General features: G+C 52.4%; 4 protein-coding genes across 4 annotated transcripts; 1 reads left to right on the top strand and 3 right to left on the bottom strand.

The window, feature by feature from the left end:
* Positions 1 to 416: 416 nt before the first annotated feature.
* VOLCADRAFT_102603 (uncharacterized protein) lies at positions 417 to 4,552 on the bottom strand. Its single transcript, XM_002945580.1, has 6 exons — positions 4,256 to 4,552; positions 4,032 to 4,146; positions 3,407 to 3,504; positions 1,996 to 2,103; positions 1,338 to 1,434; positions 417 to 938 (listed from the first exon to the last, which is right to left on the bottom strand). Exons 1-6 carry the CDS (start codon positions 4,505 to 4,507, stop codon positions 799 to 801), a joined length of 810 nt encoding a protein of 269 aa, XP_002945626.1. The 5' UTR covers positions 4,508 to 4,552; the 3' UTR covers positions 417 to 798.
* A 2,004-nt stretch (positions 4,553 to 6,556) lies between these two features.
* VOLCADRAFT_85785 (uncharacterized protein) lies at positions 6,557 to 11,045 on the bottom strand (the record flags this gene model as incomplete). Its single annotated transcript, XM_002945579.1, has 5 exons — positions 6,557 to 6,696; positions 7,519 to 7,615; positions 8,529 to 8,639; positions 9,715 to 9,809; positions 10,697 to 11,045. The coding sequence occupies 5 exons, from the start codon at positions 11,043 to 11,045 to the stop codon at positions 6,557 to 6,559; spliced, it is 792 nt and encodes a 263-aa protein (XP_002945625.1).
* A 2,806-nt stretch (positions 11,046 to 13,851) lies between these two features.
* VOLCADRAFT_85784 (uncharacterized protein) lies at positions 13,852 to 15,794 on the bottom strand (the record flags this gene model as incomplete). The annotated part of the gene is made up of 5 exons (XM_002945578.1): positions 13,852 to 13,968; positions 14,649 to 14,756; positions 14,917 to 15,014; positions 15,446 to 15,560; positions 15,708 to 15,794. The coding sequence occupies 5 exons, from the start codon at positions 15,792 to 15,794 to the stop codon at positions 13,852 to 13,854; spliced, it is 525 nt and encodes a 174-aa protein (XP_002945624.1).
* Positions 15,795 to 18,681: 2,887 nt separating this feature from the next.
* On the top strand, positions 18,682 to 21,559 carry VOLCADRAFT_102602 (uncharacterized protein). The gene is made up of 6 exons (XM_002945940.1): positions 18,682 to 19,051; positions 19,266 to 19,348; positions 19,512 to 19,575; positions 19,700 to 19,821; positions 20,346 to 20,456; positions 20,906 to 21,559. Exons 1-6 carry the CDS (start codon positions 18,881 to 18,883, stop codon positions 21,012 to 21,014), a joined length of 660 nt encoding a protein of 219 aa, XP_002945986.1. The 5' UTR covers positions 18,682 to 18,880; the 3' UTR covers positions 21,015 to 21,559.
* Positions 21,560 to 22,879: the final 1,320 nt, after the last annotated feature.

The raw sequence follows: 22,879 nt of genomic DNA, 5'->3' as shown, positions 1-22,879 counted from the left end.
GAGACAGTTTAAGACAGTCTAAGACAGTTTAAAGGCGAAATTAGTGGCCCAGACGTCACTTCGACCGGGGGTTTGGCTGAGAAGTCCTGCTTACGGGTGTCGTAGCCCCGTAAAAACCGTTAAAAAACACCTGGGTTAGCATCTGCCGTAACCATGGTGAAACTCCGAAGTGAAAAGTCCCCCTCCCTGAGAAGTTACCCCAGGTCTTCTAATATCATTTCTAACGTTCTAATTAGGAATAATATTAGAATTAGTAGAGAACGCCAGCCATTCTAATAATTTATGCAACCCTAGATATGATGATGGGCTTCCTACCTGCTGAAATGAGGCAAGGAGCGATAGGGTAATGTATCATCAGGAATGATGTATGTGGTGCAGGAATTGGCCGAGAGGGTCAGTTGCTGTGTGGAGCGAATACACACGTCACCGTTACATCGTTGCATTAGGCACACACAGATTGTATCATGCACACACTTAGCGACACACACCGCCGTACAACTGGCGGCTGACAAAAGGCTGGTGTGCAAAGAGTGACTATATCCTTTATGCTTCACTGGTCAATAGCTAGGGCCTGCATGGCCACAGTTTGGCTTATGATAGGACTGACAGTAGGATTTTGCTACGAGACTTTCAACGCCACCCCACTTGTTTGCCACTCAACTAGGAAGTCAAATCTGGTTATGCATACATAGTGATCCCAAACATCGCCTTGTCCGGGACATTGTCTATTGTCCAACGGGTAAAGCATCCAGGCGCCTTTCCTTCCTAACTTTTCCCAATCGGCAAAAGTCCAGTTCGCTAAGCTGCGTCCGGCTTGAATGCAGCTCGGTAACCCTCTCCATGCTTCTCATAGTGCTCCTTAACGGCCGGAATGGAGGCGATCTTGTTACGGAAGGCCTTCAGCACGGGGTACTCGTCCAGCAAGTCCTTGGGAACACCTGCATGCAAATAGGTTTCCCGGCCGCCCAACCCCACAACGGTAGAGCAGCTTTCCAACGGGTGCGGTCATTGTGTGGTTTGGCTAGTGTGGTGGTAACTGGCTGACCTGAAGCAGTCCGCCCAACCCCACCTTCACATTGGCATGCCAGCGAGCGAGTAATTCATTGGGATGGCCCCAGCAGGTTTGCCTGGCCGGCCTCTGGAATGCACCCCGTGGGCCATTCCTGGAGCAATGAAAGCGCATGGAGGCTGTGACCTGGAATCTAGGTGGTAGTGGCTGTAATGTGCCGGTAAGCAACTCCAAAGGTGACATTGCACCGATAAGACGCCAGAGCGCCATGTCCTACACTAAGCCATGGATGTGTCTATGCGTTTTGTGAATCACTCCAGATTCCTACCGTCCATGAAGCCGCTGACAAGGTTGGACAGTGTCGCGAAGATCACGATGTCACCATACGACAACTTGTCACCCGCCACGTACTCGCCCGACGTTTCCTGTATAGCATGTGGACATGTATAGTAACCACCATCATCAATGGTACATGCGATGGGAAAAGAAAGGCGCCCGCTTTTCGGATCATGGGTGTTACCAAAATAAACATACCGGGAGGAACATACTATATGCTGCTGCAGCAGCCGCTCAGCAACACTCAGGCAAGCAGCAGCAGCAGCAACAACAACAACAGATGCGCAGCAGCAGCTGCAGCAGTAGCGCAGCGACAGTTAAACAGCAGCATAGCAACAACCGCAACCCAGCAACAACAGCAGGAGCAAAGGCATGATGCATGCTTCCCACGGCGACCACGTAGCACCCTGGTGCAGCTGTTACATGCATACGCATATACAGCCACCGCGGATACTACTAAACTAGAAGATCCGATCCCCCGAAGATCCAGGTGGCGGGTGGACTGAGGGCCCGCCACCCTTGCTTGCAGATATTGCACCCGGCCCACTTGTATTGACCACGCAACCCTAAAACCGCCAATTCCCCCATCTCCAGCCCTTACTCATCAATCCACTCCCAGGTGTATATGCAAATCGAATAGATGGACGCACCAGGAGCTTGGACAGGTACAACATCTTCTCCTTCCCCTTGGTGGCCAGAATCTCCTGCCGAGCCTTCACCTTCTCTTCTGGGGACATCTGGAACGTTGGTGTGAAGAGCTGTAGCCACCGAGCGGGAGAAACACACACATGGATGCATACAGCTTGTGTCTATATGTCGCCGACAATAACCAATAATCGCAGTGGAGGGAAACCTGGTGATTGGTAAGGCCTTACGTAGACTCATAGCGGAAGGTAATTAAGCGGTATGGGTTCATGGGAAACGAAAGGAATGAACATGCAACGGGCCACGACACCAGCAAGAAGGGGGCCATTTAGAGGTAAGAGGTATGTGAGTGTCTGGGTGTATGTGGGTAAGGGGGGGAGGTGGCACAGTACAAATATTGTCCCTATGGATAGGAATCATTATTCATCTTAGGGTACGGTGGCCGAGTGGTCTAAGGCGTAGGATTAAGGCTGAAGTGAATTTATCATCTGATCCAGAACCTTTTGCAACTTACACAAACTATATTACAGACTCGATCAAGCCTTTGAAAATGCTACCAAAATTAACTTATTGCTTAATAAGTTATAAAGGCGATATTCTCAATAACTTTACGATACAATATAATTCTAATTATATTTTTATCTCTGGCGACCCAAGCCCATTTGAAATTGCCTTTTTTATTACTTGTTCTTAAGAACCTTTTTGACCTTAACTTTCTGGGGATTTCCCGATCCGCAAGGGCGCAGGTTCAAATCCTGCCCGTATCAAGAATAGCTGATGTAGTTATTAACCTACAATATAATTTTTAAAATATAAACCTACATGTAACCTGTACGGGCACTCTGACTACGCCACAGCACCACACACGCAATCGGATCTCTGGGCTAATGTCGTTTCTTTCAGCCGTTGTACGTCCGGTCTGGTCTAGTGACACCTTTGTGTTAGATGAAGGCTATGGGTTCAATTCCTGGGCAGACCCCCGACATAAATCGGGAGAACTAGATTTATAAGTTGCTACTGAGGCATGGAGACAAGGTATAATTGATGGACTAAGTCTCGCATGCTGAGTTGGTGATGCTGGCTGATCTGTCTCTACGGATGTCGGGTTACTGGATGAGGCGGGGCCTAAGTAGCAACACCAAAAAACCGCCGTCGGTTGTACGGTGGAATCAAGTTCCAATATATATAATCCATGGCCTCCCGGCTTTGACGGACCCCCCACACTCGTGCGGCACTTGTAACATTCAGAGGAATGCAGTCAGACCAGTGCAGCGTGCATGCAGTGAACACATGATAATCAAGACACGGGCGACCCACCTGGCCTGGCCGGCATGGGTACTGAAGAAGCTTAAAATACTCTGTACAACCATGTACCTTGCAATGTGCACACAAACGACCTATCACGCCCTCACTTGCCTCCAAAATGTCAGACATCTGAAACGCTGCCTGGTCCGCCAGTGCCGCCTGCAGCGGATCGTCGGGGTAGAGCCCGGCTAGCTTGGCGACGTAGCGCTCTGTGAGCGCGTGGGAAAACAAAATGGCAGCGACGTCCAGGTCCACGTGCACACGAAATCAACAGCAGGCCGTTCCAAGGATGAAAGCAGCAAGAGGATGGCATTAGGAGCGATGGCGGCATGGACATGCACGCATGGAGCAAGCAACATGAAGAATAGTAAGTGCACATGAGATTTTACCAATATCACATGGACGAAGAGGGGCAGCAGGTTTCTTATCTGAGTACATTTCCAGGTACGTGGCTAGCAACTTTTGAAGGGCAGGGGCAGGCGCATGGGGTCCCATGGCAGGCCGCCCATGCGGGAAGGGACCGGACGCTGCCGGGGGTGTCACAAACTCATCGTATGCACCGGAACTGCTAGCCCCGTCTCATGGCGGCCCTACTAATGGACGGTATGGCTCCCTAGAGGACCTGCTGGCAGCGCGAGCTCCCGCTCAGCAGCGGCCGCTCCTCAGGACCGCAATAATCATGATTAACTGTGTCAGCGCAACGAGCGAGAATGGATGTATCTTTGGCGGGACGCACCAATGGCTCCGCTTTGGGCCAGCATTTTCCCATCCTCCAGCTCGAGAACTGGGACCTGACCGAAGGGCATCTTGGCTTTGTGCTCTTGCCACGTTTTGAACTCGTAGATGACATCCTTCAATCAAGATAAAAACGTAATGTAAGGCAGGACTTACAATTTTGTAAGCTGTAACATGTGATCAGCCGCGAAGGCGCCGTGACCACGCCCTATCCAGGGATCCCACCTCGTAAGGAACTTTCCCGATAGTAAGGCAGATACGGGAGGTCTCAGCTCGGCCCGGCAGACCAAAATAATGCAACTTGAGGGGCATTTCCGAAAGCCTTGCTTCCGTAATGATCTTACGATTCGTCACTGACGCCACGCGGTTTGGCCTGAAAGGCGATGGTACTTTGCAAGGCCTTGTGAGGTATGATAGCGTAGGCGCAGGTTGGTTCGAGAAAACTCGCAGAGACTTCACGCTTGTAGCAAAAAGCATGTGAACAATTGATTCTTTGACAGAATCGTGCTTGACCACTAGTATTGTAGGGATCGCTAGATGACGCCAAGGTAAGTGCCTAACAGACTTGCGTAATCGCGTAAAACGTACTGCATGGTAAGTCATTGCACGGAAGGAAGTCCAACTGCCCCCATCGAGTTCATTATCAATTGCTTTAACAAACTTTTTATGGGCACAAGGATGCCTGTGCCAACTGACCTCCGCCCTGTGCATGTCCTTTGCGCGCTTTATTCTCTCTCGCCTCCACGTTGCTGCGGAGGCAAAGTGCAGAATGTGGTCATGGCGGCAGTGAAAAGCTTTAAGCATTAAAGCAAGCTAACTGATAGCAGGCCAGCAGAAGTCGAAGAGAGACCTAATTTGAATTATGCAAGAAATCCCCATTGTCCTTACACCGCTGTAGGAATATATGCTAAGATACACATATTGTATGTATAGCGCGAGGCAGGTCTCAGCACTCAGCAAGAAACAGAACCGTGCGACGAGCAGCCGCGGCCGTGCAGCGGCTAAACATCACGTGCTATCCTATGATGATAGCAAATAGATGGTCTATAGACGATCGACAAACGTACAGACACGTGTTCCACTGTCCCCCGCCAGACAGTGCTGCGTCCGGCTTGACGGTGATCCGAAAGTCGTTCCGCGTGTCACTCCATTGTTGTCCTCATGGTGATGGAGGTAATGTTCTTGCAGGAGGCGTTCGTGGACTGGAGTCCGTCCTGTTCACTGCTGGTGAGAGCAGCAGGCACACGGAATCGCGGATGTGCAACCCTAAAGCCCTTAGAGCAATTGGACATACTTGCACAATGTAGTGATAGCCTGTAGTGATATCCCTCTCATCCCCTTCTTCAGCCTGCTGGCTCAGCGGCAGGGCGGGGAAGTTCAACTTCAGCTGGAGACCAACGCATTTTACGTTTTTTTCCCGGTGGACGGTCATCACCCAGCCCAGTAAAGACAACTCATGTTCCGGCTGACTGGCTTGACGTTATTGATGTGTTTTGCTTGTGCGCCATCAGCGCTATGTACCATATGTATGTTGCCGCTGTTGTGGTACCGAATAGCCGAATCGAGGAGGAAAAACACGTGTTATTGGAATGCCCAGCCTATAATGACATTCGTGCTGAAGAGGGATTCGATCATCAACGAAGCATGTTGGAGGCCATGAAATGGGAACCAGTACGTCTGGCGAGGATGTTGGAACGTATGTGGGCTCACCGAAACTCAGTTACCCCTTTTGGACGCTAGTCTGAGCTGATGTACGGTGTTTCCTGTTCTCCGTGGCTTTTAGGCGTATAGGTATTGCCCTTGGGCCTTCGGCTCGTATGGGTAGTTTTACAGGTATGGGGTCACGCACCCCCAACCATGTAACACACACATACACACACACACACACATATGTACGTGTGCAAGGAAGGATCTCCTCAAACATGTGTTGCGACGACCGGCACATGGGGACATGGTGTGAATACACACACACACACACACACACACACACACACACACACACACACACACACACACACACACACACATACACACACCAGTAGGTTGCCTCCAGCACAATCAGTTGCATGTATGAGCATGCGTTTGTTTTCCAACCCGCTCACCAGCCGGCATGTACCATGCACGCACGAAGTACAACACTGGCTACCTACCCGGCAGCCTAGAATACCCCACCCGATGCATGTCAACCTGTAATGAAGGACTCTACTGCCCCGACTCCGGATCCGCTACTGTAGCACAACAAGATGTAGATACGTACTGCTTGTACGGTGTACAACACACCGCACTCATCGAGGTGTAAACATTAGGGCACGGAGAACCACTGGCTAATATACTTCTAAGATCTAACTGCTTCTGACTTCAGATTGGTCCGAATCCCCTAGGCCAGAGCTTTGCTTGTTGCTAATTGAAACGATAAGCAAGATTATTTACTAATTGAACAACTTTCCTTGAAGCCTATGATGTTATGCCTGCTTCGCTCAAATCTGTCCTCCGTTCCCAGCCTGCCAAGTCCCCTGGACAAATACTTTACGCAACATCCGGCTTGAATGCAGCTCGGTAACCCTCTCCATGCTTCTCGTAGTGCTCCTTAATAGCCGGAATGGAGGCAATCTTGTTACGGAAGGCCTTCAGCACGGGGTACTCGTCCAGCAAGTCCTTGGGAACACCTGCATGCAAATAGGTTCCCAACACCCACATATCAGCAAGCCTGCTGTAATATTTGCGGTCATTGCTTGCTTGTATATTATCATTCGAGTCGATTTTGCCGGCGGCTTATATTGCTTGCAGGAGCTCAAAAGAGTTTCGGGGGTAGGTGCGTGGTAATCCCCACAGACTGCATGCATGCATGCGGCTGTATATGCACTGCTGGCAGCCAATAATCTTGTTGCCATCGCTCGACATGTGCATCATGTATCCATCTTGCAATTTCAGTAATGAAAAAGGTCACACTCCCTCAAGCTGAGGGCCATGCGTGAGCGCGCAAATGTCGTACATGTGTCACGAACGCAGTGATGTGTGCACGTGTCCTGCAGCGCAGACAGACGCACGGAAATACAGCATGGCTGTATGCCATTTTCGCACTACACAATCAGACAGACTAAGACCTACGGTATGAGTCATCAACCAACGCCCCACACTTGTCCCACCACGCACGTGTCGACCACTTCGTTCTGTTATATGTCAACTGAGCGAGTCACCATGCTGCTGGCCACTGCTGCTCGCTTCCTGTACATACACGAGTACGGAATCCCCCTTCCCGTCGTCTGTAAAAACGTCTATCGCCTGTAGACTGTGCCTTGGTAACCATAACAGATGGGAACCATACCTACTGATTATACTTGGGCACGATCTAGGAGACTTTATATACAGACGGTAAACGGTAGCCTGCTTGGCAGCAAGTACCAAGCTCAATGCCATCAATGCGAAAGATGCCGACCCCTCATTTCTTGAGGCTATGAGCTGCTTTGCAGCAGCAGCTACGTACGCACCGGGCAGAAAGCCACTAACAAGGTTGCACAGGTTCCCGTAGATGGCCGCGTCACCGTATGACAGCGTATCACCGGCCACGTACTCGCCAGGTTTTTCCTGCACGGCAAATAATGGAGGGCCGCATTGCGTGCCGTCATAAGTACGGACGGATGAAAGATCAGCAGGCGTTATTGTCAGCTGGGTAAAAGAAACTAGAAATGGAGCCCGCCGAGAGTGGGCGTGCATGCATTCTGCTTTATTTCTAAGGAATGGGGGCCTCTCGGGTCGAGATTGGAAGGATTGATAGGATGTATGGCTAAAACAAAAGGAAGGATTAGACAAGAGTTTTAGCGTTTTAGCGCACCTATGTTGCTTGTGTGTGCGTGCCGTACTGTACAACAGCTATTATAGCCTGCAGTTCAAGTATGTCCCTGCAAGTGGAGTCCTGTCCTGGCCCGGCAGCAGGCGTCCTCTCACATGCGCTTATCGCCACCCGCAATAATGGGACATACACCGTCTCCGCATGTCTCCGCAAAACCCACCATCCGCGAGCGCTATTGTGGTTGGCAATAATGCACTGCAGTTCTTTGCAGCAGTCGTAGATCAGCTTTCACTTTCAGTGCCCAGGTTCCATGGCTGGCAAACTACAACCCAGATGCATTCAAGCAAGGCGCCTGCGACAGCCGCTTCTAACTTGGAGCAACTATCACGGCAGGCTACTGCTGGTCCTGCGTGCTGACGAGGTTCCAAGCAAATGTATGCCGTCATAATGCATTATGGCTCCATATGGCTCCGGCCTCAAAACACAAAGTGATCACTGTGATGTACTTCCGAGTTCACCTTTTCAGTTTAGTGTCCTGCGTTGCGCATAATGCCGACTTCACGAAATAGATTACTATACCTGCCATACATGCAGACTCCCATATATCGCCCCTCAAACCACCAACCTCCCCATTCCCTGCAGCGCGAGATTCCTTATTAGCCTCCCCCTATGTCCAGCCTTGCCCCTGCCCCAGTGGCAGCGACGCACCAACAGGAGCTTGGTCAGGTGCTGCAACTTCTCCCTTATCTTGGTGTTTACGACCACCTCCTGCGCCTTGATCTTACTCTCCAGAGGCAGCCTGACGGTGGGAGCGAAAGACTGCCCGCGCGCGTGCGGCCAGCGTAGGATACTTACAACCCGAATTAGCGAGCGTGAGCAAGGTACAGCATGCAGCGGTGGTGGCAGCAGGAGGCTGGTAGAGGGGGTAAACGGGTCCTAATAGGATATCTACCGTGGGATGTAGGATGCATGGTAGGTTTCGTCAGGCAGCAAACAAGTATCTTTTGTAATAGAAATTCAAGGATTGATTCCATAGTGCAGGAGTTGAGGCTTAAGCAGACGAGGCTGTAGTGATGCAACATAGCGCAAAATTTTTAAGTTATTTACTGTAGCTGCCTGGGAGCCGACTAGGAGTGGGATGATAAATTGCGTTACACCACTGTTATTAAAATGAACAACTTTTTATTGGATGCTAAGTCGGTCATCAGGGTGAAGGGCTGGTGTAGTAGCTGGTACACAGTACGGCTCTACAAATACGCGCTAAGCGCGACCGCCAGCATCTCGAGAGGCCTTTTCAGCAGCCAGCTACTACAGCTGGATTGGGGTTCTCCCCAAAACAGAGCGGAGGGCCAAAGCCTAAACTTTTCGCCAGGCGGTGAATATGTAGCCCCATGTAAACACATCCTTTCTTGACTGGTCCACGTTAGGTAATGCATCCCAGGTCCCCAGGCCCTGCCGAGCCTTCAATAACCCTAATCCGTCCACGGGGTGATGGTCTTGGTGCGTGATTGGTGGTGAACATGGTTGGCCATGGCTGACTCTGTCTCCTCCCCCTGAGACCCTCACGCTGAGACCCTTTTGTGGGATGTAGTGCGTAGGGTGCAACACTTCCCGTAGGAGTGCAGTGGCGGCAGGGGGTTCTCACCGGTTGTTGCGTGATGCTGTCCATGCCGTGATCGAGTTTCACCTTGGCTGGTGATATCAACGGCTTTATGGCCGTATGCATATGCAGTGTTTGGGTGTTTGGGTGGGGACAGCAACGGCAATGGCCTCGGATCAGCTATGTACTCTTAACCAAATTCGTTCATGTACACAACATGTTGCCCATACATAGGATCACATTCGCGAGGTACATGCTGAATTTGTATACGCGCCTTATTACGTACTTGCTCACCTCCCAGATGTCAGAAAGGAACACTGCCTGGTCCGCCAGTGCCGCCTTCAGCGGGTCATCGGGGTAGAGCCCGGCTAGCTTGGCGACGTAGCACTCTGGTTGAGTGGCGGAAGCCAAGGTGGGCGAAAGGGGGCCGTACGGGCTCAAGGAGACCTCAATCCGACCCGGATAGAGGCATGACAACGGACAGAACATCATGCCAGGTACGTGGAGTGCCAAAACTTGCTTTAGCGCCCTCCAGCGTCAGCAGACGCGGGCGGGTGATTTCCGGCCAGAATGCACACGTTAGAGTCACGTACATACATACATACGTTTGGCACTACTGGTAAGGCGCGACCATTGCCCCCGGGAGATCCCGGGATCGATACCGATTAGGGTCAAAAGTCCTTCCGATGGTGGAAGGCATTGCGCCCCTAGTTGATGGACGGTGGTGACCTGGGATAAAGTTAACCTGCGAGCCGACCAGGAATGGAGTTGGGCCGCTGTCGACCCGGCAGATTCCGTTGGATGCTGGTGGTGGGTGCGGAACCTGAGCGGTCCACTGAGAAGTTGACTAGGGTGACTGGATGAAGGTGCCCCGAAATACCGGGGAAGGCAGGGTTTCGCAGGGTAGCTGCCACGGGCGAAGATACACCCCCCTGTTTCACACATCATACGTAAGTATGTACTGCATGCATGCATGGTTCGTGCGTAGATGGGGTAGAAATGGGGTAGAAACCCTTTGCCGCTATGCACTCTACGGCTGGATGGCCTCTAATAATGCATCACAGTTTAAAAGTGTAGGGCATGAGGATTGCAGAACAGCCACCAGCGCGAACGTCAACATCAACAAGGGCGTTGCCTCAGAGCGCAACTTGGGTTTTCTTGCTTGTGCGGGTGCTGCATGTCCCTACACACACGCACGATATCGACATAATGACATCACTAAGCAGGCTCGTAGCCTTAGGAGTGCTCGTGTCAGGTCGAGCAATTCAGGCCGTACCGATTGCCCGGCTCTGAGCCAGCATCTTCCCATCCTCTAGCTCAAGGACCGGAACCTGGCCGAAGGGCATTTTGGCCTTTTCCCTGGGCCACTCAGTCCAATATTCATAAATGACCTCCTGCGTGCGATTGATTGCGAAAAAGAAAACCGTCATATGCGTCTGGCTTGTAACCTGTCCCCGTTGCAAATCAGACAATGCACCGCAATCAGCCAGCAGGCAGGGTACGTAGGCAGGCAGGCGGAGCAGGTTCATCCTCGCCTCGTGGGGAACCTTGCCGAGGGCGAGGCAAATGCGGGTAATCTCAGCACGGCCAGGCAGGTCGAAATAGTGCAGCTTGAGTGCAGCCATTCCTGCAGCAGGCCTATCTTCTGCTGTCCTGTTTTGGACGTGAGCTGAAAAGACCTCGGTAGTCAACCGTGTAGCGCGGCGCAGGCACGGGTGCAAACTCCTTGTTAGCCCCAAGACTTGCGAGGCTTCTCAGGCGATCGTAACGCGATGTGAGATAGTTGCAGGTTTGCACGCCTGCCATAGATCCAGTCGGCAGTAAGTGAACCCGGCCAGCATGATGCCGCTCTTCGGTAAGTTAACGATCCAATGGACCTCAGCACGACATCCACAGACGAAAGCTTGTGTCATACCGAGTTCCCGAAATGGGAAAATCGGTCCTCGGACTTAGGATGCTTACAGAGTTTCGGCGTTCATCAGAGCGGATTCCTACACACGCGGGCCCTTGCTGCGGCCTGGCTGATGGGTCGCCGTCAGGATGAAAATTGGCAATTGAAGCATTGACTTCGCTCGTGAGTCGGTTGCCGAGCTCTGCTCGGGAGGAGCATAGCCGCATCGGTGTCTTATTCCGAAATGATGCCTCAAACCCAATCATAACGATGTACCTGTTCTGAAACCATGCGTCATGGTTCGACAGCTTGAAAGTGGCCCACTCCGTTGCCTCCAGAAGGGCTCGGTACGATGGCGTGCCGCACACACTGTCGTATGGTTCCCAGGACGCGTCTAGTTGCCGAGAAGCGGCGCATTTCACCAGGAATAAAGCAATCGGCAGCACTGCTTGTCGTATCTCGGGCAGATGTCAGCGATGACATCATCGCTGCCAGCATCAGCTAACTGGCGCCGATAGTGGTGGTGGTGGTTTACCTGGAAAAAGGTCCGAGTTCTTGTCTGTCCAGGGGCATAGGCGGGAAATGTGAAGAATCGGGTGATGCGGCCGATGATGATATGGCGAGGCGGTAGGTGATGGGGGAGATGACCTTGGTGACCTTGATAGGGGCTGAGGTGAGTGAGGGTGAAGTTTTGGAGGGGTGTGTGGGTAGGGTGAGGTGTTCAGTGGATAGGCGGACACGGTCACCCGTTTTGGAGGTAAGGTCCTGACGGTGTTGGTTGGCGGCGACGGGGTAGCGCGCTTTTTTTTTTTTTTTTTCGCGGTGTGAAGTTCACGGGTGATGGTGGAGTGGATTTGGCAGAGCTGGCAACGGAATTCGGCCGGGCTGGCGGTCAGGGGTTCCTCGAGGACGACGGCGTGGACTTGGTAGTGGGGGCAGCCTTGCCAGGCAGTGCGGAGGTCTTGGAATGGCTGCTGAGGTATACGCAGAAGCACGACTACTTTCCCTGCTGGTCTAGGGAGGGAATCTTAATTAAAGCGGTGGAGGCAGCAGTCCGGCAGCGCTGGAGTGGCTCGTGGTCCGAGGCTGCTGCATGGGGTCGAATGGTTCAACGTGTGCTGATGAAATGCTGACTCACAAAACACTGTCAATTAGTTTTTGTACACCCGGCTGCTGCTGTCGAGTTGGTCAAATGGGTGATAGGTAAGGGCTGCACCTATTCCCCGTGCGTGCGAGAACGGCAACGATGATCCTCAGGATGGTCCTCGCGTATTTATAGACGATATGTGTGCCGTGCTTATGTACAGCTACTACAGGAATGAGAACTGCAGTTCATCATTAATATAGATTGACCGAAGCATATGTACTCAATTGCCGTAACCAGATCTGCTTAGTTATTTCATCAACAGGTTCCAACGAACAGTGTTAGTGTCGGTATTATTGATATCCCCCTATACAACGAAAAGCGCCCATGGCCTTACATTAAATACAGCGCGCGAACACAAATCGTGCCAAAGGGTTACTATCACACTTGCTTAGGCGAAAGTAAGTTACTTTCGCTTATGCAAGCAACTGAACAGTTCATACGTTGCCTTGAGCCATCTCGTCCATTGCCGTGCTTGACTCCACCGGGGGCGCTATCCAGGCACAGAAACGGACATCGTACTGACCATACACTCTTAGCACCGTACGTTACAGCACGCGGCGTCATGCAATCAAAACGAGCCCCAAGGAAAGCGGCTGATATTGCTTCCGTCGGCCCTAGGGCTTCGGGGTTAAACGCTGAAATATGGCGGTGCTGGACGGCATTGAACGAAGATGCAATAGGGCAGCAATTAGACAGCACACATTACAGGCCTTCCCTTTCCTCCGTCGTTTAACCGTCCAAAATGTGTGCTGTCTAATTGCTGCCCTATTGCATCTTCGTTCAATGCCGTCCAGCACCGCCATATTCAGCGTTTAACCCCGAAGCGCTCTACTTTGTCTCTTTTACCACATGCACGCTAAACAAATAATCTACGCAACATCCGGCTTGAATGCAGCTCGGTAACCCTCTCCATGCTTCTCATAGTGCTCCTTAATAGCCGGAATGGAGGCGATCTTGTTACGGAAGGCCTTCAGCACGGGGTACTCGTCCAGCAAGTCCTTGGGAACACCTGCATGCAAATAGGTTTCCCGCGCGTCGGCGGCACTGTTACCGCGCATATCTCTCCATGGGGTTTACCCTTATCTGGTCTGTTGCGGGTTTAGTAGTGCGGCTTGGCTTCGGCCCTAAAGTTCTGGATAATGAGGGGTTTATGCACCGAGGGCGATCCCCAAGGATCCCCAGTATTAGTTATTATTCAGTGACAGTTCGGTGGGACATCTACGGGTAGTCCGAATTTGCTGGCGATTGCTGTTGAGTGGTCGGCCGCACCTGCAGCCCCGCCGTTGTTTGCTGTGCAACCACACGGCCCTTTGTTTTGACAGTGTTAATTGCATAAGTAACACAGTAAATTCTTGAGGTAGCAATATTAGCAATCGTCCGCTACCTGCCCGTCCTAGATATAGCTCTTGCCTTCCAGGAGGATGTGACGGCCTAACGTGGAGAGGCCGACGAACACTGAGACGTCACCATACGACAGCTTATCGCCCGCCACGTACTCGCCACAAGTCTCCTGTTAAGCGAGGGATACTAGGATTGCTCACAGTGAGAAGTTATCCAAGCAAAGGATTAAGCGCGGCTATTGGGAATTGGGTCACGTTATTACCTCGGTTGCGTTACCCAGAGAGGTGTAACGGGCCCATAGGTAGAGGCCCAAGACCCTAGAAGCCACAAGCTAGGTAGTGACATAGTACAACGCAAAATTATGGACGTCCAAGCATTAGAACAAGGGAAATAAGGACACTAACATCCATCCTCATCATCCACCAATTCGCGTTGCGCGACATGATCGCGACATAACGGCGTGACACTGTCATAGATGATCGATGTCCTACCGTTGATACCTGCTGGTCTCAATTACTGCTGTGGTTCAGGCATGGATGAAGCAGAAGCAGCACCAGCATCTAGGTAGCAGCAGGCCTGGCGCCAACGCCAACATGCGCGCTGTGGAAGCATATCCAAACTGATACCAGCATTCAGCCGCCCCCGCATTCACCGCTCCAGGAGCAGCTACCCGAGCGAATGCAAGTACCGGTAGGTACTCAGCAGACAAACAGGGCGACACGCGCGGCTTGTATGGTTCACTTCGGGTCGCTGCCGACACCGTCCGAACCACGGCATTGCCCTACAATCCCTAACCCTGCCTCCATCTCCAGTCCCTATGACCTTTGCGGGTGCGATTGATAGACGCACCAGGAGCCCGGACAGCTGCAGCAACTTCTCCTTGGCTTTGGTTGCCAGAATCTCCTGCTGGGCCTTCACCTTCTCCTCCAGCGGCATTTGGAGCGTTGGTGTGAAGAGCTGCGGTCGGAAGGGAAATAGCGGGAGCCACGACACGCAGCGACGTGCATACGTGAAGACAAAGATTCAGCAGTGAGTTCAGCAGTGGAAGGGCGGAGGGGAGGCCGCGGGAGAAACATTCTTTATGCGCCCAACAACATCAACTATGCAACGCGATCACCTGGAAAATGTCGGCCATCTGGAACACTGCCTGGTCCGCCAGTGCCGCCTGCAGCGGGTCGTCCGGGTAGAGCCCGGCTAGCTTGGCGACGTAGCGGTCTGTAAGCGGAAACAAATAAAATGGCAAGGAGGGATCACGCGGGCTCAGCAGGAGCTAACCGCTCCGAGGATGGAAACCGGCAAGATGATGCCATTCAACACGTAGGGTGGAAGGAAGCCAGGAAAGAATACGTGGGCAAAATGGCAAACCGATGTCCCTGCCAGCAGGCGCATACACGCACGGAATGAGGTTGGTACGTGTGATGGGTTCCGGGTCTGACTGCAGCCGGCATATGGCGGGAAAATATTGTACGCCAAATACTGACGTGGACCGAGCAGTTGGCTTGAGGACTAATAATGATGACTTGTGACTGATTGCAGCTTGCAAAGCCTGATCTGCACTATCGAGCTATCGATCCAACTCAGCTGTTGGAGGAGTTGGGATGCCGTCAAGGATGCAGATTGATGCGCGGTCGAGGTTGAGGACGCACCAATGGCGCTGCTCTGTGTCAGCATCCTCCCATCTTCTAGTTCGAGGACCGGGACTTGGCCAAAGGGCATTCTGGGCTTGTGATCTGGCCATTTATTGGCGTCGTAAATGATTTCCTGTGATGGAAACATGGCGCACGTTGGCGGAGCGTTACGTGTTCGGACTTAAGACCGGCGTGTGCGTGTGTGCCTCTGCTGTGGTCGCTAATCGTAAAACGCACCGCGGCCAGATCCTAGCCGAGGAGAACCGAGTCAGGGTCCCACCTTGAAGGGAACCTTGCCGATGGTAAGGCAAAGGGGACAGGTCTCAGCGCGACCAGGCAGCTCGAAGTAATGCAGCTTGAGAGGCATTTCCCGAAACTTGGCTTGCTTTGTTGCTTTTTCGCGATGATCTCAATGCGCTCCAGAAATGATTTGACTTGCTTGAGGGCTTGTGCAATACTGCGGACTATGCACAGATGCGGCGGGTTGGCCTGGAGGACCCTGACCGGCCGCGGCTTGTCGATGTCGACTGCGACTCGAACAAAGATCGCCCTGCAGAGAAAATCAGCAACAACACCTTAAACAATATTTACTTGACATCACTCATCGGAAACTAACAGTCCAACTGAACTGCGTGGGAGTTGCTACCCAAAGTGTTGATTACTAATGCGTCACACTTCCTTGGAGGCGAACACAAACGAATGATGTAATTGTTTATGTAGGCTTTCTCGATGAGATTTAATTTACTGTGGGGAATATAATGCACAGGCAAACATAGGCAAATACTGAAAGAAGAAGGTAGGAAAGTCCCATACCGTAGATACTAAATTGCTTGCTCCCACCTGTACTCCGTCCATTCACTGACCCCAGTATTGCGTCCCCCGTTCAAATCCGTAAAGCTCCTAGACATATGGTAGAGCGCCCACCAGCCAGTCCACCACCAGCGAGCCCATAAAAACCGAATACTTCTTGCACTTCGGTGTACCGTTGCGTCATGAATTGATGGATACAACAGCAGCAGATATACCGAACTTCCTCGAGCGCCTACCGGAGCCCGCGTGGCCAAACAAGCCGTGACGCAAATGACACATTAGGGATGAAGTAGGTAGCCCTCCTTTTTACTACAGCAAGACAGCCTCGCACGCTAATTAAATCCTTCGTGGCGTTGCTAAGCTAATTGAAAAAGGCTACAGTAGCATTAATGCAATATTGCCAACTGCGCGGATTTTTGAGATTCGTGGAAGCGCGGGCCAGCCTCCGGCTATCTATCTGGTCTTTATATCACACACTTCCAGGCGTGTCGTAAGGATGGAGCGGTGCAGTTTCAGGTATCGTTCATGTGGCAAATTGCAGACCAGCGCACCGCTTCCTATTTGCTGAATTGTCACGGCCATTTCTACACTACCACGTTTCCACACAGATTATGAGGTTTGGAAACCGTGTTCGTTTACAGTGTGGGCTTGTGGCACACCAAGTTCGGCGACAGGAGATCGCAGAGGCCCTCTCCAACCTCGAAAGGAGCGGATGGGGGTCACTAGTCCTCCGTTTCCTAAGTTTCTGGGGCACGACGTATGGAAAAAAGCCCTGCAAGGGCTACGTGAGGTAGACGAACGAGTGGAATGGCTAATGAACAGGCCATTGCCGGAAGGTGTGGTATCGGAGTTCAAGGATCGGTTGTTGAGCGGTTGGAACCAATACGGGTCTAGAGGTCCAGCCAGACGTGTACCCGTCAGACGGTAAGCAGCCGGGAATCCACATGGCAAATATAAGCATTGGATGGGTCTGGCAGCTGAGCAAGCGGGCAGGAAGGAGGTGTTCCCGCATGTCACAACATTTATCCCACGTTCAGCGAATGGTAAGCTTATGCAGTTTAGGCTTTGCTGTTGGGCGTTGGCGGCAAACAGAGCGCGCAAGGGACGGTGTTATGTACCTAGGGCGGAGCGGGTATGCCCCTGCTGCGGAAATGATAGCCTTTTTGAAGATGAGAACCACGTCTTGCTGGACTGTCCGGTGTACGACAAAATCAGATCTGATATGGATTTCTCACGCTTATAGGATATGGCGGTGTAGTATCCTGGGTATATCACGGGATCTGTATCTGCCAATCGGTTCTTTTCTGAAAAACAGGAGGACGCACCCCAAACCATGTAAGACACACACACACACACACACACACACGCACACACACACACACACGCACACACACACACACACACACACACACACACACACACACACACACACACACACACACACAGAAGGACGCTATGAAGTGGGAACCTGAACGTCTGATGGGGTGAACGGATTAGGGTGCCCCTCTAGCAAGGGAGAGCAGGGAACTGCCTCGGGAAAGGGGGGCGCTGGTGAAGCTCAACCACCCAGTAACGACATACATACATATATATCACCTATCACACACATAGCGCCGACTCACCGAGTGGCAGGGCGCAAAAGAAGGTGCAATTGACCGTGTTGTGCATTGCGGTGCGGCTATCCAACGATTTCATGAAGGGGTGGCTGTGGGCCGTGCTATCGCCAAGCTTGTATGTACGGCTGCTGAGTCCGTGCCGGGACGCCATGCAGCCCGGAAATCACTGACTGGCCGAGTGCGGAAGGCGTAGGATGCCGAGGCATGGAGGGCCCGAGACGGCTTCCTTCCGAGGGAGGAGTGCAGTATCGGTCGTACAAGACGGCACACACGTAAGCAGCACGCGCCGAAGCGCAATTCCGGAATGTGACAGGCCTTTTCCTGGGTCAGCTGCTACACTGGCCCAGCTCAGATATGCGCAACCATACTAGGGTTGGCGTATCTATTTCTGGACACGCTTCTTGGTCTTGGAATTCTCAGATCAGGACAAGCGGGGAAGAATGTGAGCCAAATGCATGCACTACCGCTTTAACAGCATGGCAGTGTGATCATACAACACGCAGGATGCGACACAGATAGGCTCGCAACGAAACAATTAGTGGCGGCGTGCACGAGCATACAGATCATACTGTATATCAGTCAGCGCCGTGGCGTGCTAAGGGATGGGAAACTGAGCGAGGCGTGTTGCTGCAACTGTTAGGGCCCCCCATTGAATGGTGGATCAAGTTATTGCCTTTCCGATTCTAAAGTTCAGGGAGCCAGGGAGCAGCGAAATTTGCCTCTTCAGTCAGGCCGCCGCTCCAGCGTCCTGGTGAAGTCGTAATTGTACGCTGTGTCATGTATACAATCCAATAAGACGCGCCACAGGTCCTAAGACTTGCAGAGTGAAAATCAAACATGTAAATAAAGCATCCATTGTTGACATTCCTCCAGTCCCCTTCGATTCGCGTGCTAGGTTTAGGTACCGTTGAATGCTTACTAACAAGCGTACGGTGGCAGTTTGACCACAGGAGAGCATTCTATCATACAGAAACTGATTGGGCCACTGGATTTTGACATTGGATATCGGATACTTGAATTGGCTACCATGCTTTGTGCTCAAGGTGCACCCTTTCGTTGCGCTCCGCGGCAAGGTCGATTATGCATTGTCCAAGCAGCTACTAAAGGTTTCGGTGCAAAGCCCAAAGCTGTACCAAAGCCAAAGAAGGACAATCCTGCACCAGAGCCTTGCCCTTGCGACTCAGGAAAGGCGTACAAGGTATGCTGCTTTCCATAACCTAAGTATATACATTAAGCTCAATCTTGTTAAGGCTAACAAAACAATTGGGCGTCTGCGGTCCGCCGCCGCAAGCATCGAAGTCCTTATCGGTGTCCCGCATCCTGTATATGCTGTGGCGCTTATAGCCATCCCGAACGTGCTCAAGAAATTAAAGAAGCATGAAAGAGCTTGCCCGATTCCTGTTGTGTTGCAGAACTGCTGTGGGGCAGTCCATCGCGGAGAAACGGTTGCTGCCACGCCGGAAGCGACGCTCCGTGCCCGCTTCTCCGCGTTCGTGTAGGTAACGAAAATCCAGTGTCCTGCAATGCCTTACTCATTTAGCGCCTTGTTCCTTTATTCTCATCTGCGCTGTTTGCCCTATGTGTGCTCTCTCGCCTTTGTCGGGCACCTAAAGGGCCCAATGGTGTCCTAAGCACGTTCTTGCCGTACTCCTCTGTAGGAAGGGCGAAGCCGATTACCTGATTACTACGACGCACCCTGATTACCACGTGAACCACTACCAGGTTGGTTAACCCTCCATAGCTCCCCGAAAGCCTCCTGGAAGCCTTCCTATGGACGTTGGGCTCCTTTCCCCCAACTCCCCATGGCGCCATCTCTGAGCGGCCCTGGCAAACTCCTCCCCTCTAGGTGCCCATCCCGGGGGGAGCCGTGGAACGCCTCCGTGAGGATGTGGCGGGCGCCTGCAACAAGTTTGCATTCACGGGGCTGCGAGTTGTAGGCGCGGAGCCGGGAGTGAACGAGTATGAGGGGTGAGTACTGATGCAAAACCCTGGACCTTGACAAATGCACGCGAGCTCGTCGCAGTGGCGGCTAAACACGCGAGGCGCCGGGAAGCTATCTGCCAGGGAACGGTGAAAGCTACTTGGACCACAATAGTGAAAGTCAGTCGGTCACAAGGCGGACAAGTAAAGCTAAGCATTCAATACCCAAACCAAAACCAACTGCAGGAACATCTGTTCTTCCCCTACTAAACGGGAAGATTTGTTATATAGCCTAGAGGACCCGGGAACTTATCCGTTTTCATTTCACCAACAATTACCAATGTTGGCGGAATTACCGAGCTGTTACGTGCAAGCACTGTCAACGAGTGCATAGGTCCTATCAGGACCTCTAGGGTAACGCCTTCTTTTGGCTCGCGATCGTAGCCCGAAGTGATGGGGCAGTTCGCGCATCGCAGAGAGGTAACACCTGAGTCTCAACTAAGGCCACAGCACCTACTGCACCTTTCGCGCCATCACGACCCAGTCCCCCATGCCGCCTTGTTCTGTCCCAGGTACGTCTCCTTTGAGTACCTTAGTCGCAAACGTTCGGCACCTGGCGCCCCGGTGACGGAGGAGGAGGTGCGGGACACGACCGCCTGGAGTCGGACCGCGGAGAGGTGCCGGTAGGCTGGCGGGGAATGGGAAAGGGAAGGGGGGGGGGAAGGGAAGGGGAGGGAGGGGGACGGGGGGCCTGCCGCAGGTGTTGCACCTTGAGGGGAGGAGATGAAGCCCACGGAACAATAAGCGACATCCGCGTCACAGCCATATCAGTTGCCAAACACATGGGGGACGGGTCCATCGACTATTGTCTCCTCCTCCAAGCTGTAACCGTCGTCATGTAGCTGGAGGAACGTGTTGGGCAGGATTCTGATGCTTGATGCGGTTGACTTGCGGACAGCACAAGGCATACGCCCAACCAATCTCTCGGCTTGCCACTGTTGACAGCCGGCAAAGGGCTGTCCATGGCAACTACACGTCCCACTGCCCGGCCACTCTTGCAACTGGCGCTCCCACCGCTGACTGCAACCCCCAACACACACGGCCTCGCTGCGGCCTGGCTGCACCGCCGCAGGTTCCTCCGCACCTCCAGTGGTACGTGGCAGTTTGTGGACTATCAGACCGCTACCTTCGATTCCAGCATGCTCGGCGGCCTACAGGAGCAGCAACCAGCTGCGATGTGAGGATGATAACAGCAATAGCAGCAATAGCGAAATGTACGCCAGCCAAAGGCAAGGAGAGCCGTGTCGGGAAACGCCGAGAAGATGGAGTGGGGAAGTTGGGGAGACAGCAGGGTTTTTATTACTTCATTGTAGCAGCCGTCTCCTTTATGGGATTTTGTGGGAATGCCGCTTGGCACAACAAGGGATGTCAGGACTTGCGTTGCGGAGCACCACTGCTAAGAGGAGGTGCTTAGTCTGTGTCTCGTGGCGGTGATGGAGACGGCGGTCGCGGTGGCGGTAGTCGTGGTCGCTCTGTTGGCAGTAGGTTGGCGGGTGAGCACCACCGCCTGGAGCGGGCATGCTGTGTATGACGGCTGTGTGTAATAGCGACGCGTCGGAAGGCGCATTGGGAGACGTGACCGTTACATGAAAACGCAACTGACATGTGGCCGACGCATGGAAAGTCGGTGGGCTGTACAGGTGGGAAATTCAGTTGCATTATCGCTTAAACCTACGTGACCTGCAAAATTTGTATCTCTCAACCTATGTAATTGAGATTGTCACGCATGCGGGTTTAGGAATCTGGTGTCTGTGGCAAGCCGTTTTATTTGCTCATACTAGGATGAGAGCATCGCACACACAAATGTGCTACAGGTGCTACACAAATGTGTGTTATCGAGTACCAATGGAAAATGCAACAAGAGGCATACTCATATTAGCAAATACTCATGCGATTGAGACTCGCTACCTCACCGATGCGTAATTACAACCGGTGCACACAGAATATGATTGTTTCAGAAAATAATATTTGAACGAGGTAGAATAGGCCCCGCTCAACTCACTGCATTCCACGTCAATACCTGCCTAGTTGTCATACGTACGTTCGCATCGTCGACACGTTCATTAACGCGCAAAGCGCAGTTTCTTGCTAAAAGCAGGAGGGAAGAAACCCTTATCGATGCAAGGTAATGCACATCCATCCTGCATGTCATCAGAAAGACCACGAACTGAGCGCCAATACTGCTGCTCCTGTCCATGCGAGCGAAATCCGCCATGGCTTACCCCTCAAGGCCACAAGTGTCCATTTACACCCGCATTTGGCATCCATGCTTGGTCAAATAGTTGCACGTCATGCCAACTATATCGCGGAATCAGGAGGCAGCACAACAAACTAACCCCCGTGATCCCAGCGAACCTAGGACACCAGTAACAGTACGGTACACAGGAACACAGGTGGTCCCTAGATGGAAACACCTCCACAATTGCACCACCCAGGACGCTTTGCTTCCTCGCCACCTTGCCACCAAGGTCCTAACCAGCCGAGTAACCAATCAAGAGACACGCCACTAGTCATTGCTTGGTTCAAGTGTGTACTGGTCGACATAAGATAATGTCAGTATAATGTAAAAGTTCCGCCGCAAGCACCATCACATCGCATCCAATTACAGCGACGCGCATGCTCGCTCTAAGCAACGATCTAGACCAGGCAGTCCATGCCATTGACAGCAGCACCGAACAAAGCCCAGGCATCGTCGTCAGGATTCCAGTATAACAAAAAACGAGCCTAGCCAGCATCACCGCCGCGCACGCTTAGCCGCAGCAGTTGCTTGCCCCTTGGCATCCTGTTTACCACTCTTCGCCGCCGCAGCTTCCTTAGGCCCCTTTTTGGCGGTCGCCGTCTCCTTACCGGAGCCCTTTTGCCCGCCCTTGTCGCTTTGCAACTCCTTTTTGGCTGCTTCCACGGTGCCTTTCCCTGTCGCTGCAACCGGCGCAGCGGACCGCTGGGCCTGCCCAAGAGGCCCAGCTGCCCCTGTTGCTGCAAGCTTCCTCTTTTTCTTCTCCAGCTGCTCGGCACGCTCTCGTTTAGAAGCCTCCTTAGCTTTTAG

This window comes from Volvox carteri, assembly GCF_000143455.1.
Source record: "Volvox carteri f. nagariensis unplaced genomic scaffold VOLCAscaffold_1, whole genome shotgun sequence".
NCBI lineage: Eukaryota > Viridiplantae > Chlorophyta > Chlorophyceae > Chlamydomonadales > Volvocaceae > Volvox > Volvox carteri.
The sequence above is the reverse complement of the archived record's forward strand: the minus strand, read 5'-3'. Positions and strand labels throughout refer to the sequence as shown.